This window comes from Temnothorax curvispinosus, unplaced genomic scaffold (assembly GCF_003070985.1).
Source record: "Temnothorax curvispinosus isolate PA1 unplaced genomic scaffold, ASM307098v1 QBEX01010321.1, whole genome shotgun sequence".
Lineage (NCBI taxonomy): Eukaryota > Metazoa > Arthropoda > Insecta > Hymenoptera > Formicidae > Temnothorax > Temnothorax curvispinosus.
Window position 1 is genome coordinate 106,982 of NW_020220101.1, and position 21,426 is coordinate 128,407.

General features: G+C 40.3%; 1 protein-coding gene across 6 annotated transcripts in view; it reads left to right on the forward strand.

The window, feature by feature from the left end:
- The first annotated feature begins 34 nt into the window (after window positions 1–34).
- Window positions 35–21,426, forward strand: part of LOC112460130 (nuclear factor 1 X-type) — a 37,068-nt gene continuing 15,676 nt past the window's right edge. The window contains exons 1-9 of one of the 6 annotated variants that reach the window (XM_025024660.1): window positions 166–235; window positions 1,807–1,970; window positions 4,717–4,872; window positions 12,458–12,649; window positions 12,822–13,005; window positions 15,003–15,056; window positions 15,266–15,364; window positions 16,346–16,486; window positions 18,676–18,819. In XM_025024660.1, coding sequence (XP_024880428.1) covers window positions 1,968–1,970; window positions 4,717–4,872; window positions 12,458–12,649; window positions 12,822–13,005; window positions 15,003–15,056; window positions 15,266–15,364; window positions 16,346–16,486; window positions 18,676–18,819 — 973 coding nt within the window. In that variant the 5' untranslated portion in view covers window positions 166–235; window positions 1,807–1,967. Of the gene's footprint in view, window positions 236–1,098; window positions 1,971–2,925; window positions 3,407–4,716; window positions 4,873–12,457; window positions 12,650–12,821; window positions 13,006–15,002; window positions 15,057–15,265; window positions 15,365–16,345; window positions 16,487–18,675; window positions 18,820–21,426 lie in introns of those variants that run through there. The other 5 variants (XM_025024661.1, XM_025024656.1, XM_025024657.1 and 2 more) reach the window with 5 other exon arrangements.

Genomic DNA, 21,426 nt, shown 5'->3' on the forward strand with positions numbered 1-21,426 from the left:
ACCGCGCTCGTCGGCCGAATTAAGCTCTTCTTCCGCATGGTAACGACCACCGTTGGACTTGGGCGTTAAAGCGCGGCGTCGAGCGGCGAGTCAGACCCTGGCGGCAAGGTCGAACCAGCTCCAGCCTGGCTCTCAGACAACGTTCAGACTACTCATGTTCATCCCGGACACTCTGAGAAGCTGCATGGTGGAACCGGATGTCTCGACTTACCTGCAGGCTCCTTCCGTCGGACAGGTGCTTACAATTACATTTTTAAAACGCCTCGCTTACGTTCGCCGCGCGCGCGCGAAAATTACTCGATTTTGCTAATTCGTTTATACGTGCGCTTCCGCTACCACTCAAATTTTGTTTTGCTAATCGAAAATTTTTAAACATCAATGTTTTTTTTTACATTGTAACGGTGGTCATCCGAGTACGCGTGATTTAAATCCGCGCGCTTCTCGATGTTCCATCCCAAACAACACAATGTCCAAAATCGGGACATAAGACGTCTTATGTCCCGATTTTGGACGTTGTGTTGTCTGGGATCACCTTGTTTACTTGACCGCTCTCTTCTGTCCCGCGAGATATTTTATGCTGCGTACGTAAAATCTCGTCGGTTTATTTTCGACTATAATGTCCGCATGTCGCGATTAATTCGTGTGATGTAAATTTTGGGGGGTGTATACATGTGTGTGTGTTTGTGTGTGTGTAAGCGCGCGCGTGTGCGTACGTATATACATATACTGCGCATCAATCCAACGTGCGTTGATGCCTTTCTTATTCCAAATTCTAAACTTAAAATTTGATTCGGAGTATCATGGATATACCGGTGCGCAGAGTTGCACCGTGAATTTTGAACAATCGAGCAACAAATTCTACCGTTTGAACAAAAAAGCGTTAAAACAGGGGGAGAGAGAGAGAGAGAGAGAGAGAGAGAGAGAGAGGGGGGGGGGGTTGACAAAGGAGATGCAGGAATCGCGTTGATGTCGCGTTGCGTCGCGTCGCGTCAGTTCGAGGGCAAATCTAGTAAGCTAGGACAGGGGCTATTAATAACTGTTTAGGATGCCGTACCTGGGCGCCGCGCGCGCGGTACCGTCCGCGTCTCGATACGCGCGTCCCGACGACCGGCGTCTCAGTGTCGTCGCGACGACCGACGTCGCATCCACCGTTCCGTTCGACGGCGAAACGTAGGTCGCGTACGAAGCCCGCGGAATCCGAAAACAGCGCCCTCCCACGTAATTACGCGCCCAACTTGCTTTGTCGAAGGTAGCGGGGTTCGCGCTAAAAAAAAAGAAGTTGTCTCAGCAGTTTTCGTTATCTCGTGCCAAAAAGTTACGACGTTCCTTCAAAATCGTCCATCTCGGCTGCGCCTCGTCGGGGATCGCCGATCGCTTCTACGCGCTGAAATGGCGCGGTGCAGCGTACCTCTCGAAAGAATATGGGAAAACTCTACCACACGCTTCGTGTAGAGCCAGATGCTCGGCCGACACGGATTCTCGATATTCGGATTCGCTATTCGCGTGGGCGAATCAACGTGTTAAATTTACGTTTGGTTCCGCTGATTGATTGTCGTTACGTTTTTTTCACGCCGACCTAGTGCATTCTTATGCGTTATTTACCGTAGAGCTATTTACCGGTGGCCCGTTCTTATAGCGGCTCCCGTCGTCTCTTTATCGCCGCTCATTTATTATACCGTTAGGTAGAGAATTTCTATTTTTTTTCTTTGTTTCCATAATCTCTACGACCGCGATAAAAATTACGTTGACCCGATATACATCGAGATGTTTCATCGGAATTGTGACTCGTGAGTTTTTTCGAACAAGTTTGCGCCACGCGATATTGCGCGAGTAAGAACAGAAGAGGAGGAGAAGGTGGTGGTAGAGGAGGAGGAGGAGGAGGAGGAGACGGTGGTGGCGGAAGAGAAGAAGGAGGAGGAGGAGGTGACGGACTCTAATTTGAGTTCGCGAATCGCTCGTACCTGACAATGGTACGTTTCCCGTGTGACCATCGTTTTCCGGGAGTGATTTACTTTGCGCTTCTTCCCGCTTGGCTGCTCGTCGGTTTTTGGCATGAATTTTCTCGCGTGAGAAGTAACTTACAGTAGAGAAAAAGAAAGAACAAAATAAAAAAAGAAATAGAATACGAGAGGACGCGTTTCCTTTGGCTTTCTCGCGCTTGTACCTCCCTCAGCCCAGATAACACAATGTCCAAAATCGGCACGTAAGACGTCATTAAGACATCTTCTTTTATGTCTCGATATTGAACATTATATTATCTGGGAAGTATATCCCAAAATTCGTCGCGCGTTCCTCTCCAAAATGTGTTCTTTATCCCTACCGCGATGACGAGAGAGTGTTTGACGTTTCTGATTTTCGTTGGTTTCCCCGAAAATAACAACGTTACGTAGACAGATGGACGCGCGGGTAAACGTGCAATGGCGCGTCCGTAAAACGTCCGTGAGCGACGGCCTCGACTCCCAGTTGCATTCGTTTCTCATTACTCCGTTCGTACGTATACGTTCGTTCCTTCGTTTGATAACCGAGCGCATCTGACGTCCGACGTCTGACGAGGCGCCGAAGGAAAGAGCGCGAACGCATATCAGTGTATACTACTCCTTCGATTCCTTTTTCTCTTTTCGTCGCTTCGTCTCGCGAGCAAACGTCTCGAGAACCTGACGAGATCGCTGGCGTTTTCGATTCTTAAAATTTAAACTGCGCGGCGAGTTTAGAATAGTTTCTTTTATAAAGGAAAAGAAGTCGTAAGTGAGATTCAATAGGGACGAATTTGAACGATTTTCCTTAAAGAAAGAAATGTAATTTCGCTCTTAACGTTAGAGACCCCACTTGGAGAGGACGATCACTCGCTTAACACGAATGTCCAAATGACTTCACGGTAACGGCGATCGATAAAAATTATGCGTTATTATCGTACGATTGATACAGATCGCGCGGAATACATGGACGCGACAGCGTTTACGGAAACCACAGTGTCGCAAACAAGATCGCCGGCGTTGGCAGGCGGCTCCTCGACGGTGTGAGACATTTTGTCAAGAGTGCAGATAGATTTGTCGAATTAATTAGAAAAATACGCGAGGAGGAAGAAAAGTGCGCGAGCGCGGGAGTCGAGCGAGTCTCGGAGTCTCGGAGTCTCGGGAGGATTCACGATTGTTGATTCTTGGACCGCTGCTCGGCTACTCGCGTGGAAGATTTAAAGTCGCGGGGAAAACCAATCGCTTCTTCTCGAGAACAGATCCGATCGGTACAGATGAGGCCGCGAGCGATCCACAACTGTGGCGCGAAGGAGTATCGGGATCTTCGCAATCGTTACTGCGAGGATCGCTGTATCTGACAGCTGGACGCTGACAGGAGGGACGGACAGACGGTAGTGTGCTACAGCGGCTGCAGTGTTTGCGAATACTCGATGGTTCGTTTGTGTTCTTTAGCAGTTTATTCGTAGCATTCAAAATACGCACGACGAAAGGATTCTAATTTTTGTTATAAATAGAGGAGGGGGGGGGGAGAAGATATTGAATTAAGTCCACTGCTATCTATCGCCCGTATCAAATATGATATGTTTGATATTGAGTGCATTGCAAATATAATTTAAATTTCATTTAACATACGTAGACAAAAGAAACTATATTGATATATAAATCAAGTATGAGCGATAAAGAGATAAAGTACTACTAATAAAACAAAAATAAAAGTTTATGAAAGAATAATTAAACAAAAATTAAGATAAAAAAACTACTCTTTGTATTACAAAGTACGTGTAAACTATCATAAACTGTTCAGTAAAAAATTATAGCTTAAATTTATAGCGGAATTAATAAAAAGATCGACACAGCTGTGTCACACAAACCACAATTTTTTAAATATTTATATAATTTAATTTATTTAATTGCTATAACTTCATCATTGTTATCCATTATTTCAATTTTCTTTCGCTTTTTCTCTGCTACACGATTATACTTTTTTTTAACCAAGCTAAGTAGACTAGATTATTCTTTAATAACATATCGGCTAAACAGTCAGCAAATCAGATAAACTTTTTTTTAATTTAAAGAAAGCGGTTTCTTTCAATAGTTTTATCTATGTAAAGACTTACGTCGAGAGACGTTCATCAAGAGAAATGATAAATCTCATACATTTTGTTCACTTCAATGTTTGCAGTTTTGTGTACACACATAAATAATAGGGTAAATAACATATGTTTGATGTATTTGTCTATTTTATTAACAAAGATATTTTAAGCTGTGAAAGCTAGTTGAATTAGTAGTTTGGGATATTGTTCGTGTCGTTTTTTTTACTTTTGCGTGAATTTTTCCACCGATATCCGTGATTTACAAAACTTGCGTTTTTATGAAAATCGAGAATTGCATGTGTACTTGAAAACAAACTTTCATAATTGCGAGACCCAAAGTGCTTAACACTCACTGCCACGTGTTTACGATACATCTAAAACCTAATCATGCAGGCCAGGTGTATCGTAAATAATACACATAATACACTGAGTATTATCAGGTCAAAAGCTGCAAAAAAAAAGGAAATGGAAAAGCTTAAATACTGTCATAAAAGAATCGGCAATAAAATACAGCAACTGGTAAAAAAAACCGCCTTGGGCTCAGGGCGTAATTTTTTTTATTCCATTTGGCAGTAAAAGTGTTAATATGATGACAATTCTATATGGATATGGACAATCCTATGAAAGGAATAAACATTGTACGATTGCAGGATGAGTTCCATCCATTTATCGAGGCTCTTCTACCATTCGTGAAGTCTTTCTCGTATACATGGTTCAACCTACAAGCTGCCAAGAGGCGATACTATAAGAAACACGAAAAACGGATGAGTTTAGAAGAGGAACGTCAGTGTAAAGAGGAACTCCAGGTAAGGGATTATTTGAAATTAATCTAATGGACGTTTCTCTTTGATTTTTTTATCGGTATACATAAATCAAACTACGGATAAATTGGCTTTTCGAACAATTAATTCGAGGCAAGAATTGTGTGTGTGTGTGTGTGTGTGTGTGTGTGTTTGATGTGTGCGCGTCTGCGTGCGCGGTATAAATTGAACAATTACAAAACTTAATAATAAATTCGATTAAAGAGAAAAACGCCATTTACGACCTGGACTGGATCTTGACAACCTAATAATAATCCTTGTGTTTTGTACACCTTTTTCCAAACTCATTGTTAGTCAATTACGCGTTGATTTTTTGTCAGTCTTTAAAACACAGCTCCTAGTTGAAACAGTAAATCCCACATACCTAAATCGATAATCGATGTAAATTTTGATGCTAATAAGCATCTTTATTAAATTACTGTAAAGAATTTATTGCGAAAAATATCACCCCAAGGGGGTCATTTAATAGGGATGCTCACTAGCATCAAATCCAGTCCAGACCGTAAATGGTGTTTTTCTCTCTAATTGATTGCATATCATAACGGTCGTGTTTCACTTATTATTATTGTTAATAATAAATAGTGAATCTTTCGATTAACTTTTTTTTCTCTAGCGGCCCGTCGTGCCCGTTTGACGATACCACGATTGCTAATGCTATCGGCCCGTTGCTTCTCTCCACCGTGATTCCCATCCTCCCTCGCGACAGCGTTCGATCAATATTTTAATTTCGCGATGTTGCGGTATTTAGCGGAAGAGCGGCCGGCATTAACTAGTGGCGCATAGGCGTTTCTTCTTCCTCTATTTTTTAGCGTTTTCGTCCCATTTCCGAATGCATCTGAAGAATGAGTCTCATGCAAATTAACATTGCTAATTGTAAAGAATCTTTGTACATTCGACAAATTCGATAATTTTCGCATGAGGCGCGGGAATGTCTCGTGGAGTAGCCCATCAGGTAAAATTTCATCTAAAAAATTACGTTTAAATTCGCAATCGTTCGCGTATGATAGTTTGTCGGTCCAGTAAACGTATAAATAAAATAAATGAAAGTGGAAGGTCATTGGCCAACACACAAAACACAATGCTAAAGTATATTCTCTGTGTACAACTACTGGCACGATGCGGTGTTTGTATGCAGTGACATGACTACGTTTTATGAAATCAAAATATAGTTTTGTTTTCTTTTTTCTTTTTCAAACTATTTTTGAAGGCTATTAACCAATGATGTGATAGGCATTATTCCAAAGTAGCTTACTTTGTAGGCTAAAAGAGCGGGCCGATTTAATTAGAATACTTAGCTGGAAGCTGGAACGAGGAAAACAAAGAACTTTTGAATCGTGATTTGATCGAGCGACGATAGGATTATAAGCGTTGTGAAACAGTCTCGTTTAAAGTCCAATTGTCATAGCGAAATAAGAAAAGTGACCTCGATATTGACCTCGACTCGATTGTTTTTAATAAAAGTAAGATATCTTCGCGTACACGTTTCGATTTCGTCATTATTTAGCTCCATTGAGACTTGTCAATCGTCGTAACGTGCGGTACATTTTGTAAGCGTAGAGACGCGGCGCATTTATACGTTGGGAGAAAGAAAATCCGGGAATAAAGGGACGTGGATGGAAAACAACGAGAGATACGAGCCAGACTACGCGCGACGCGAGTCTGTCGTTTTCTCTTAATTTCGAGACAGACCGCAGTACGATATCGACTACTTCAATTCGGGTGTAGGGCGCTGTGAGGGACCGAGACGAGCGAGTAGCATGGAGGAAAAGAGGTAGGAAGTCAGAGCAAAAGAAAGAGAATGTGAGCAATGGACGGATAGACGGGGATAAACCAGAGTGGGAAAGGGGATGCGCGCGGTACGGTACGGTGCGACCGGGCGCTTCCCGGCGCGGCGCGGCGCGTCGCTCGTAAGAGGAATAAGGAAGAGCGTACGTATGCGAGAGGAGTATGTGCGGCTCGGCGGAGGGTTGAAAAGGGTCGCGGTGGATCGAGAGAGTCCGTGCGAGAGAAGCGGAGGAACGCTCTGGAGGATCCAGAGTGAGAGAGAATGAGAAGGGGAGGGTGAGGGGGAGGGGAGGGCACCAACACCCACGAGAAGTATCCGCTATGCGAGCGTTGCGCACCAACTTTTCGGCAATGGGGGATGAGTTGGGGTTGGGAGAGGGAGGGATGGCCGGTCGGTTTGGGGCGGTCGAAAATGGTGTTGGAGGACGTAGACATGTAGCGCATACGCCGTCGCGACGGAGGCTGCGGCTACGCGGCGCCTACCAACCACCATCTATAATCTCTATGCAGATATCGATTTTCTACCCTGTATTTCCTAAATTTATGCAAACTAGCAGCGCGCTACCCTTTCTACCGTACCGCTCGTTGCTCGCATTGTCACCTTTTCCGGCTCGTTAGCCGGGAACTACCACGTAACTGTGGATTCGCTTCGATATATATGTTACACCTTATAATCGTCATTCATCCAAAAGGAATAACAACCGATCACCTGCATCTACATTCCATGTTAAATTAATCGTTTTATAAGATGAGTGAGACAAATCCTGTTTTTACGACACCCGGTGTCCTCGATACCGTGCTGAAACGAATCTCGGCACATTTGTCCCTAATCGTCCGATTATTCGTATTAATAGACACTTTGAGACGTTTTGTCGTTTGACCGATAAATTAGCAGGTACAATATGTTTTAGTTTCAATAAAATAACTTCCCAGACTGCATCATGTCCAAAATCGAGATAAAGTCATCTTTAAGATGTCTTAAATATTTGTCTGGTGTAAAATGCTGTCTGTGTTGGTGGTACAGTGTCACAAAGTTCCCTTTTGCGCATTGCTGAGATTTATTTCAACTCGCATATAAATGTTTAAACGTATAAGCGAGACGACCCTTTTCTTGCGTAAGATCCGTAATTTCCGAGGATCTCAAAGGTTACGCGAGTCGCCGTGTTACGCGACGTCGCCAAAACAAATACGATTCGCGAATCGCGAGTAAAAACACCGTGAGAAATTTTCAGAGAATCTCGAGACGGCGGATGTTCGATATCCGCGCGTCGTTTCACGACCGTTAAACGAAAACTCGAAACTACGAGTTGTTTGTACTTGACTGTGTGAAGCACAGGGCGGAAAAGTAAAACGAAAGTGTTGCTCCTCAAACGAAGGGCGAAAGTACATCGAGCTCATAGGGGTGTCGACAATTTCAACTTTAATGCTTTCCGTGGTTCGTACTCGGAATGGGAAAGACAGCCGATGCCCTCCGCTTCGAGAGACAGTATATATAATATCTACAGCGTTTTACGTAGACCTCGGAATATTGCCTATAAAGAAATCGCGGAGTCGCTTTGTTCGCGTCATAACGTAGTAACGTAAAGGGTCGGGCAGATATACATGGCTGGGAAGTTTGCCAAATTAATAAATATATTCCCAGGCTCTCTCTTTCTCTCTCTCTCTCTATCCCACACACACACTTTGAATTTTCTTCATTCCTTTCCACGTATTACAACTTATCCTTACCGTCGAACGACAATTCAGCCCGAACTGACATTATCCGCGACCTCAAATGCGATGTTGCATTTTGCGTTGATATACTTGTACGATGACAGATTTCATCCTCGTTACATACGTTTAGTTTTCACTTCGATCAATGACGTTTTCTTCATACATTACGAAAGTACTTAAAATACTTTTATGCAACACGTGCATGGAAAGTGGCCCATTACGCACGCTACGCGTGCGTGATAGACCACTTTTCACGCATTGCACTTGCAACATAAAATAGGGTGTGTAAGCCGTGCGTAAAGATGAAAATTCCTATTAAAATCTTTTGAATTACTTTAGACTGGAGGCATGATTTTTTGGGAATTTACAGTTTCGCGCCTTCAACCGCTGAAATTCGTACATTTTTATTCGTTGACTTGTAATATGCGGGGGGGGGGGGGGAGAGAGGAAAATGTTTTTTTGTTCACTCTGTTTTATATTCTTGACAATGAGTCCGACATTGCCATTACGTTTGATGCTCTATTACATATTGTTGTCATATTATCATCAAGTATGCTTTGATTATTGTATTCTAAGTTTTGTGATATCAATCTTATATAGATACATCATTTAACAAAATTCAATGTCTGTTTTTAAATATTTAAGTAATTCACCGCTGATGAAGACTTAGTTATACATATAGTCGAAACGTTTGGTTGTTGCACATTTCTTAACTTTCTTCCTTCTTATTGAATGAATTAATATTTAACACCTTAATTCACTTCTCGTCTAAATCACTCGTCTTTTGGCCGATGTGATTTACTTTATAACATTATGAAAATATTTTGATGTTTTTGTTTCGCTTTTTTGTTCTACCTCTCTCTCTCTCTCTCTCTCTCTCTCTCTCTCTCTCTCTCTCCCCCCTTTACGCTCTCTCTCATTTTTCTGTCTCGCTAAATACAGCGGTTGTCGCCTTTGAGAAAAATTGTATATCAATAATGCAAAATGCATTACCAATGTTCGTTCACCATTTTGGATCGACAATGCAATACGCACTTTATTTTCCATGTTTAAAAATAGCTCGTGAGTATGGACGTTCGTAGTGATGCGTTTTAGTCTCGAGATTCAAGATCGCGGAAGACAAAGTCAAATCGAGAGTTGGAGCGATGATAAAATTAACGAAGAAAATGTGTACTATGTCGAGGAAATAAATCGTTGCGGTATACTGTATGACAAATTAAAAGTATTGTTCTCTTCTGATAATGTCATCGCCGAAGCTACGAAGGGTTTTCTTCACGGGCAAAGCGATATCTATCGGGATGCGACGGAATGGTACATCGATATAGGTATATCGGTAGAATCGCGATGCGCTCGAGAAAAAGGGAGAGAAAAGGAGAGAAAGAAAGGGTCAATTACAGGGCGCGAACTCTTATATTTGATCTAAAATAAATCGGCAGCAGCTGCCGTGGCAGGTGTCGTCGGGTAAGATTCGTCCGATAAGATTCGTAGCGGCAACGATCGATTCATCTCCCTCTCAGTCTAAAATAAAATGTCTAATCTATATATAAAATAAAGTTCACAATTAATTTAGAGAAAATGCCATTTACGGTCAGGCCGGGATTTTAGTAGCCTAATAATATTACTTGCGTGAATTTTACGTACAACTCATCGGCCTAGCAAACCATGCGTCGTTATTATACGGACTTGAAACGCAGTGATCTCAACTAAGGAGCATTACATAATTAAATTAATAATCAATTTAATGACACTAATATATATACCTAAATTGTTTTAGAATATTAGAGATATATGGAAAGTACGGGACACATAGGATATGTTGCGAAAAATAACATCCCAGCCAGGATTCGAATCTGGACCTAGCCACAGCTGCATTCCGTGCGGGTGTTTAATTAAACCAATTCGGCCACTGAGGCATGTAAATAAAATTTATATTAAACGTTTGGATTTTATTTAACTGGATTGTTTTGGGGTATTGCTTCGCGTGTCACACTTTATTGAATGACAATAAAGGGAAATCCAAATAACACAATGTCGAAAATCGGGACGTAAGACGTTTGATGCTCTTTTACATTGTTACATATTATTATATCAAGTATGCTTTGATTATTGTACTTAAATTTTGATATCAATCCGAGATACATCATTTAACAACATTCAATGTTTATTTTGAAATATTTAATTCACCGCTGATGAATGATAATATAGTTGAAACGTTTGGTTATTGCACATTTCTTAACTTTCTTCCTTCTTTCATTAAGATGTCATTATGACGTCTTTAAGACGTTTTAGAATCTTGTGTCCCGATTTTGGACATTGTGTTATCTGATGGGAAGACGCCGAAGGATATATATAAGCGCAATCGTGTGAAATTAGTGACGCGGGCGAGATTGCCGCGCCTTCGGGATAGCGCATCAAGCGCATGTACGCATGTCACGATATTATGCGTTCTCGGTACAATTCCCGTGAACACGGCTCTTCTTCGCATTCGGCATACCTGATATCGAGTATACGCAGGATGCACCGTAAACGCGCGACGCTTTCTCCAGCGAGGAGCGGACCTCAGCGGCAAATGCACCTCTTACCTCTTATCCGCTTTATTCGCGAATGCGCGCGCGGGCGCGTACATACAAGCGTGTAAGCGTGTAAGAACGTGCCTGACATTTTATCCGCGCGCGCCCGCGGCCTGCGCTCGCGCCCGTGCCCGTGCACGGAAATGGGACGTCGCGCGTCGATGCGTGATAGCTGCGCGGATAGCGTCGCGTCGTTTCGACTATTCTATTCCTCGACCGCCCTTCGTCTGATCGCAATCACGGTACATGCGAACGATCGTCAAGTTAATAATACTGTTAATTATATATATCCTCGTTAAGTTGACTGCTAAATTTTAATGTCATATGGGCAGTAGATGTAATAATTTTTCTGCCAAAGATTTCTTTAGAATTGAATTGCAAGTTGCTGATATATTGTATTTTATTTTGTTATTTGTTTAATTTTATCTCGTACAACCGTTTAATCAAAGTTAACTGTAAGATTGATCGCGATGAGTTAGAACAAACGATGGGCTCAACAACCTAATCTAACCTAATGGACATTCGTTTCAAATACATAAAACGATAATCTTGAATCGTATCAAATATTATCAATATCAAGAGCTTGAATATTTCAAAAGTCATGGATGTGTTTTGAAAATTAAATTTTATTCTCTCCTTAAATTAAATCTTTTGTTTTCGTAACATTTCAGAGTCTACAATAATTTCAGTTTCCCCTCATCCGTTTTACAGGTAGACATAGAAAACAACTTCATCTTTGAAAATTCGAGATGTTTCAATTGTGTTCGAGAAGAAGATATCCGAGGAAAGATTTTTCAGGCATTCAAGACCTTGAGGAGACTCCGGTTTCAAATAGGCAATTTGAATCTTTATAGACGATGAAATTGTTGGAAAACTTTAAAGAGAAGAACTTGAACGTCCTCCATCGCTAATAGAACACGTGGGCTAGAGATCTTCCGCCTCCTGTCGTACAAAGTGTACGGACGTGTGTACGTGCATAGCAAAATGGGCTAGGCGAGATAGATCGCGCGCGGCGCGCAGTACGCTTGGATGCATTCCACGCACTTTCAATGCATTTCTCAGGGTTCTTATGCATGCGTGTATTTGCTATTCCGAGGGTGACAGGGGTCGCACGCGTGCGCTGCATATCGCGGACGGCCGAAAGACGTCCCTCGTCTCCTCCTCGAGCGATTGTCGCTGCTCGCTATTCTCGCTCGGCTCGGGGCATACGAACTTTATAAACTCGACGAAATATCCAGATCGAACGTCACTGAGATGCTTTCGGGTCGTTCCGCCGTACAAAAATTTTGATATTTATTTAAATCCCTAACAAAATTGCTCTCTATATAGTTACATTACCGTTGAACTCATGCAAGTACCTTTTTTTTATCAGGAAAGAAGTGACAATTACGTGTGCGTAATCACGTGTTAGATCACGATGGCAATCGATGGATTGTCAACGATTGTCAATGGTACTATGGTACTCTGGTATTTGAGATTTACGATGCCTTTCTTTTCCTTAGAACGAGAAGCTGGAAGTAAAACAGAAATGGGCCTCACGGCTTCTTGGAAAATTGCGGAAGGATATAACGCAAGAATACCGAGAGGACTTTGTGTTGAGTATCACGGGAAAGAGACCAGCGATGTGCGTTTTGAGCAATCCTGATCAAAAGGGCAAAATGCGTCGAATCGATTGTCTTCGTCAAGCGGACAAGGTAAGTCCGGCGAATCGAATTTATGTACGCTTCCGCACGCACTCTTATTTGTATTTCAAACGAATTTTTATTAAAGAGTGAAGAAACACCGATATTTAACACAGCGAGAGTTCACACAAGTTTTTACGCGCACTCTGATCGTAACGATCTCCGTTCGACATCTCTGTGATAGGTATGGAGGCTGGATCTAGTTATGGTGATCCTTTTCAAGGCAATTCCATTGGAATCGACAGACGGCGAACGGCTCGAGAAGACTGCGGAATGTGCGCAGCCAGGACTTTGCGTCAATCCTTATCACATCAACGTTTCCGTCCGAGAACTGGATCTCTATCTCGCCAACTTTATCACGAGTCACGGTAAGAAAGATTACGATCGATAATCGTCGCGATCGGATCGTCGATCCAAAGAAGGGATCGTTTTGCTCGAGAATTTTCATCGGATATAATTTGAGAAAGCAAACATAGCACTAACATTTACATTAATTATATTTATGCAAACATTTATTTATTGTGCGTATGTTTTACGTATCATATTTCTCAGTAATTACGTGTAAGCGTGACCTCTTTGACTCGTAACGTGCTGTTAAAGCAGAGCGAAGCTAAGCATAGCGTAGCGCAGCTAGCGAGAATCCATACTTTGGACAATGCGAAAACAAGTCGCGCAATCAAATTATCAAGGTGACGACGTGACGTGATCTTTCTCACTTGAATTTTTCAAACAGTTCCGATAAGACTGAAGCGAAACGAATCGAATGGCGAACGCGGAAGCGACAAATATACATTGACGTTTGCTTCCTCTTTCTCTCTTTCCTTTCTTCTCCCTCTAGCACTCACAGAAAATGATAATACATTTTCAGTTTACTGTGTAATTAACTCTAAATACATACCTAGCTATAGATTCGACTGAATTTTCGCCAACTTCCAATGCAAAATATAAAAAAGAAAGTATACATAATATTGCTAATGTATTGTAGTAATCTCGTCGCCAATATCTTTTTCATAATTTTTTCTTTTTAACATTTATGGCTGACATAATTAATCCGAATATAATTTACTTGGTGAACAAATGTTACGAGCAAAAAGGTACGTAAAATACGTAAAATGTGGAAAAGAAATAGTGCAATTTCCCGTGCAATTTTCCTCGCGAAGGTCGCGAAAAAGGACCTTTCTCCTGGTCTCTATCGGACACACCAAATATCTGTATCAACGTCGTATAATATCCGTGTACGAGCCAGAGTCTACGCATGTTCCCATATATATTATTGCGTGTTTGTATGCGTGTCTTTCGCGTCTTCGTATGTCTGCGCATCGACGCGAGCAGTGTGCCGAATGAACATGTAGAGAAAATGTGCACGCAAGCGCGTGACCATGCTTGCCGCTGTATGCTCGCTCTATAAATAAATAGGCAACGGACATCTTTAGCGAGAGCTCACACAGCTTCGCTTATACGTTGATTTTCTCTCATGCCACTGAAAATACCTGAATATTTTTGCACTTGTGTGAGGATTCGTCGTGTGCCATTCCAATTGATTCTCAAATGTCGAAGCGATACCCCCACGTAGCGTTTCAAAAGAAGTACGATAAAATGATATGAATTTCAAGTAAAGGTCGGATTTTATACGAATGGATATCGTAATCTCTATTCATTTAAGAAATAAAATAATTGATGATCCATGATTTTCAACAGTTTGCCATCTATGAGATACGAAGCTTCGCTTTTTTACGAGTCACGACGGGCAACTGTAACGAGATTTGAAAAATTTGTCTCGCATCATTTATCGTATATTTTCATAAATGCTTCCAAATTGATTGGATTTTTTAATGATTTTTTAGGATATGACTTTTGTAATATACGACTTGTGTGTCATATATAGAGTGAGAAAAATACTTTTCAAATGTACGACAATACGCAATTATAATTAATTGTGTAGTTTCTTTTTACGCGTACTCTTCTTTTACTTTTGCTTATAGGATTCTCGTAGGATTTACAATAAGACTCGAGTTTCTATCGGCGCATCCCTCTTTACCCCTCTCGATCCACTCGAGAAATCGCTGTACATTCCGGACCCTCGAGTATTTCGGTGATATGTTGCGTAATGAGATTTGCGTAAAACGCGATGGTCCTAAACGTCGTGCGGTGGAAAACGTTATGCGCTTTTCGCCAAAACAGAAGTTTTACGTAATTTTCTTTATTTGAATATTTCGATGTTGTAAAGTTGTCGAGAATTCCACGATGACTATTCGATATCTGAAAAATGAAGCGGAAAAGAAAGAAGCGCGCTATTACTTATCGTCGCAAGTAAATTAATTACTTTTCATTAATCGAGCGCGTTTGTAATTTTTTTCTGTTATAGAGGTACTTAACGGGATCTGCAACGCTAGCAAGGAGGAGGACAGGCGTCGAAAAGGTACCCGCACAATTTCGCAGTTCACATTTGTGCAATTATATCCGTTATATTCACTCGTTTCGAGAGAAGCATTCACGTACGCGCTTTTGGTTGATCGTTTCTTATAAAATTTTTTACACGTACATCCGACACATTTCCAAACTCACATATATCGGGCCTTAGCAAATCTGAACGGATATTAAATATTGTTCGCTGGGTTTTGTTCCCAGGTACAGGATACCATGAACTATATAATGGTGTCGTCTGCAATGATACGATCCTTGCGACAGGTGTCTTCAGCTCCAAAGAGCTCTGGATGCTTTCAAAAGGTACGACGCTACATTTCTCATAGATTCGAACTCGACTTCTCCCGTTAATCGCACGCAACTTGACTTTGGCAGCCTCACCACGGCTTACCCGCGTTTGTACGTTCGATAAATTTCGCATTCGGATCGATTTTGCACTACCAGATTAACATTTTTCTCAAGATATTTCATATGCGCGATGATTCCTCTGTGGATGCTTTCGAAAGGTGACGAACAGCTCAATGCGAAAGACCTTTTGAAAGCATCCTGATAGTTAAACAAACGTTGATACTTTTCCGCTTGAAAAAAATGCATATTGTCATATTTCTGTAAGAGGGATACGATATAGTATCTCGAGGTAAGTCTACAATGAAAAGCTTTGAACGCTGCGACGGGTCGTTACCCCTTTGGAAAGGTTATACGCGAGTTCTCGGCGTGGATTCATCATTGGCAATCTCAATAATAACAAACGGTTCTGAATGGCAATACGCCATTCGTTGGAAATCGGAGATGATTCGAATAAAAACTGTCGCGCTTCTCTCGAATAACTCGACCGAATTTTACGTCCAATATCTTCTTTCAGACGCGAGCGTGTTAGATGAAAAATATAATTTCTCAATTATGTACATATATTGTGTGTGATTGCCACGTCCTTATTTCCGTGTACCGGAATTTTTAGTGCCTCGTGCATTTATTACGTATATTACGTGTACGTTGTGTGCGTAGCCCGATAACTGACAATGAGAGAGAACTACAACCGCTTTAGCGAATAATTCTTTTTACGCTTTTATTAAAAGTATTAGAAATAATTTGATTTTTTCCTCTCTCTCTTCCTCTTTTTTCCCCTTTCCTTCTCTCCCCCCCTCTCTCTCCATCTCGTTTTTTCGTTTGTTTTTTGCGCGGAAGCACCGCTTTCGCGATCGTGCTCACGGAGTGCAAGGAAAACGAATGACACACGTACGAGCGTGCTAAGAACCGTAGCTGCTAATGTGCGTCTGGTTTCAGCGTCCATACTGCATGACCTCAGCGACATGCAGCCTCAAATAAACGCGATCAAAATAGAGCACCCGCCGTACTACTGCAGCAGCTACACCCCACCATCCGCAGCCACGACCGCGGATCACGTTCAGCCGGCGGCTAGCTTCAGTGAGTTTCAAAATCTGCCTTTGCCCTTATTTTTAGTAGACAGAGTCGGGGTCGAGCGGTAGCCGCGGCGTAACACGCTTTCGTCCGTGTCCGTTAGGCTCGCTAAACTAGTTCACGTCGTATAAGCGGAAAGAACTCGGAACCGGGATCCGGGGGAGTCCGGGGTAGTCCGGGGGAGGGGGTGGGCGAGGGGGGAGGGGAGGGAGGAAATTATTCGCTCGCACGTAAATGTTGCTCCCTTGTGTTGATTCTGTCGTCGAAATGGTGGGAAATCTCGCTTTACCTGGTCTTACTTGTTTTTTTTTGTTTTTTAATCGCAAATGTCCGTGAATCGTAAAATCTATATGTTGCGCTGATCCTATTATTATCGCGATGGCTGTTAATTTTTGTGTCTTTGAATTGTTTTGTGTCTCCTCTCAAATAAGATACCTTTTATTTTATCTCTATATTCTTTTTCAGCATATACAGATGTATGCATTCCTGATATAAATGTCAGATTGTAGGCGAAATCGAAAGCGAAAGAAGAGAAAATATGAAATTACTTGCGTGTCTTAAACTGTTTTGCGTCATAATCGATTGTACGCCGTTTGTCGATATATCTTTTCCCTTTGTCTTTCGCGGACGTTATTTTTTTCAGTTTTGTACTTATGAAGATGAAACCTACAACGAGATGAAGAACGCGCCAGCGAAAGTATATCTCAAGCGTATATTTTGAGCTAGTGAGCTATTTTACTTGCGTAATTGAACAGATTTGCTTTTTTCGGCTAATACGAAACGATGAAGGAGATGTTAGGGATAAAGGAAAGCGAGAACGAGAATGGACAAATAAGGATTTAGAGGGGATGACATAAAGAGGGATAATTAAAGGATAATACACGAGATGGTACTCAGGGATGAGCCTTGTAAGAAGCATTAATCCTACCTAGCAAAATAGGGGACGGTGCCAATTGCCAAACAGATAGACGAAATTTACAGTCGAAATAAAATAAAACCACTTTATCGAGCATGTTTATTATACGCACAGAAAAATTTTAGCGATAAGCATACGTGAATCGTTGCCAACTGCATCTCTATGATATATTTCTTTATTGTTTTTTATCGTACGTACGTTCCCCTTTATATTAACGATGGCGCGTGGAGCATGCGATCGACCGTATATTATTCATAACTTGATAACGATGAAAAACGTATCTAAAAGAGGCACGTGCAGTCGCGTTTGGAAAGAACAACACAGTCCTAACTTTATATGGAGGAAGTTGGGGTAATTTGGACCACTCTAAAGCCCCTTGCACAATAGGCGATAGCGATAGCGACAGCGACAAAATTGCCGACAAAGGTATAGCTTTGTCGGCAATCTTGTCGCTATCGCTATCGCCTATTGTGCAAGGGGCTTAAGCCTTTTCAAGATAATTTGAAAACTATTAAAGTATAACTGAACTTTCTTTTCGCTGAATTGTAATGCCAAATGTTCATTACAACGCGTTTTTAACAAATTTCGTTTATTTATAGAATTTTTCGAAGGTAGATTTTATAGGGTATTTTGGATCATATTGGGCAAGTTGAAACACTTAATTAATCTTGCAAAAAGTAATTTTTATCGTATTTTAATGCATATTAATAATGAAATAGTCTGTAATAATTATTATATTATATATTTATTATATTCTAATTTATTAAAAACTTTGTGCAAACTATCTCAAAATTATCCGATATCGCTATTTTTACCTTTTCATCGTACACAATAGAAATGTGTATCATATGACACTTGCTAAATAAATAGACTACATTAAAATTCTATCATAGTTTTACATGCAACAAAAAGCGACAAAGAATCTGTGAAGTAGATTGACTGGAAAATAAAAGTTCATGTACTAACTTTACGCTGTGAGCGATATGCATCAAATCTTCAGTTTTAATTTTTAACTTTATGACACATTGTGCCACGCTGCCGCTTTGTACGCGTTAGATTGGGGGACCAGCAGTTAATAATTTTACTACTGGCCGCTAGGTTATAACACTTAATAATCTAGACATTGTCATAGCTCAACTTGCACAGGTGTTTCAAATTATTCCACTTTCTCTATCACATCGCGTTTTGCCTTACGATCATTTCGCAGATCATCTCAGATTTTCGCTTTGTCGCTTGGAAATGTCGATCTATGTTGATTTATGTATTCTTTTGTGCGTAGGTCCACCACCGGTTCATCAATTAATAAGGAACGATAAGACTGAGAAGCCGCCTACAGTAACGGTTTCGAGTGCACCGACATTTTCGTCGGTTCTCAGGCCGGAGGATGGACATCGAGGAATAGAATCCCCGCATTCGCAAACGGGTATGTACTCGTTTTTCAGTTTTCGCCGGTTATCGAACCTACGAATTGTCTCTCTCTCTCTCGCCCTCTCTCTTTCTTTCTCTCTATCTCTCGCTCTCGGCAACGTTGCGAATTATTCGAATCTAGCTGCCATCCAATGATTCGCATGAAGAGGGAAGGATGGACGAGACATCTGCAAATGTATATTCTAATATGAGGATTGAATAATTTACTAAAATTGCTGCAGAATGTTGGGCGATATGCTTTTTCCAACGATGCAAATTCTTCATAAATCAGGGGTTTTTTTTTACAAACGATTTCTTAATGTAAATTTTAAATATCGGCGATATATCAGCATCTCGAAATCTTACGCTCGTTAGAAATGAGAAAATATTGCAATTCGTATTTAATAAAAACCGTTTCAATTTGATGAACCAAGCTTGTCAAGTTACGAAAAATGGGCTATATGTTATATAAATAGATTTTATATAACATCCAGCGGTACTTAAAACGAACGAAAACTTTGAAAATATTCTGGAATATTGTTTGAAGAATTTACGATATATTTGTAAGCCTGCTTTATCGAGCTTACAAGCTAAGGTTTTATTGACGCGAGAAGAAGTTAGAGATTTATGATTATTTAGATTTAGTTACTCTCCCGTGTATTCTCCGCACGTGATAATTTATAAGATAGCTAACTTAAATATTGCGGTTGATGACGAATGAGATTCTTACATTGTTTTTAAGCAGCCACAGTTTGTGGAAACTGCTAGAATTTAGGAATCTTCGATTTACATAAATGAAAATTGTACTAACAAGGGAAAAGGAGTTACTGTTTTTTTATCGATAGCAGAATCGAAATTAGAATACGTAATACATAACGAATAACGTGTACGTCGCATTAGTAAATATTTCCGTGGAAGTGTTTCTCGATAAACACTGGGAGATTTGTAGAATTTCAACTACGATTTGAAACGAGTGATCATCGAAGTGAGACATCGACGATCTTCGCACCATTGAATCGCGATGTCTTGTATCGAGGTACGCTATTATTCTGTAAGACACGACACGACACGACACGACTTTAGAGTCCTCTCGTTATTCCCGCCTCCTCCTTTTCCTCTTGTTTTTTCTTCCCTCTCTTCCTTTCGCGTGCGTGCACGGATCTGGGGCGCATGTTTGGTGATCAATAACTTTTTAACTACATATATTTAACTAATACGCACCTAACAGAACTTATCGCGTCGATCATGCTTTTAGAGCGATCAGTGCGCTTCACATTGAGTGCAGAGAATCAAATTAATATATCTTGTCGATCATTAATTATCGCATGCATCTCGATCATAGAGAAACGATATTGTTGAGAAGCGATAAGCGGTGAATTGTGTGCTAATTTGTTATTTGTTAGCAGTTATATGCATTGTTTTCCTCGAATTTGTCATTTCTGATATTCGAATGGAAAATTATACCTATTCGAATAGTTAAATCTCGCTGTTTGGAACTCGCAACAATTATTTTTTTTCAACGACATTCTTGATCTTGTTTCATAAAAGACTATAAATGTATGTACACAATGCCTCAATACGTCAATTTAAGTGTTTATCGCGAGGCATCATTGGAAATTAATTGGCATTAATAATTCTATGTGTACATGTACATATCGAAATTCGCAAAAGAATACTATAAATTATATAGGTTAGTGAAATCAAACTGAAAGTTGTATATAGCCAATTAATAATATATTATATTTTTATCTCTCTTTCTATATGTAGGGTGTTTTCACGTTACAGTTATGTTTGGGTTAAAACTTAATAATTACAAAGCGTATTATTTTATTTCCGACAATACAAAACAGTAGAAATAAAAGTGAAATAAAAACAAATCTTAAAGCACAAATGTAACCGCTTCCAGTCAAAATACACTGCTCCGCCCGTCTTCTTAGCGTCTTCTCATCCTTTCACAAACACATTTTTGGACATATATTTATATGAACTATTTTGCTCATTTCGATGAGTAGAATATGCTCCTGAAATGATGGTTCACATTTATGATACATCCTGTATATTTGGCTTACGGAATGGCTTACGGTTTGATAAATATTTTCTTCCGTTTGTACTTTTTTGGTGAACTTGTTAAGTTGATTTAATCTTTTAAAGTTTGTGTCATTAATCCTTTTCTAAATATATTAAAATGTAAATTTGAATGGAAAGCATATAGTCTACCTATTTATGCAAGTTAATAACGATAAGAAAAAGAATTTAAATTTTACTTACATAATTAATCTGAATAATTGTTTTTTTTTTAATCTTACGTGATAACAAGTTGGAAATATGCTAAATTAGAAAGATCAGTTTATCCTTCTTTTTTCTTTTTTCTCTGTAACAATCTATATTTAATCTTTATTTAATAATCAACGAGTCATATATTTTAAATGATCTGCCATTAACATGCAGCGTATATTTTTATATTATACATACCCTTCTTCAAATTTTGATTGAAATTGTTTCACACATTTTTAACATTTATTATGCGATAAGTCTAAATTAAATTTACTGATATATCAAATTGGTAAATCGACATATAGATATTTGGTGAAGAATCTTGGAGATAGTATTTGATCGCTTCTGT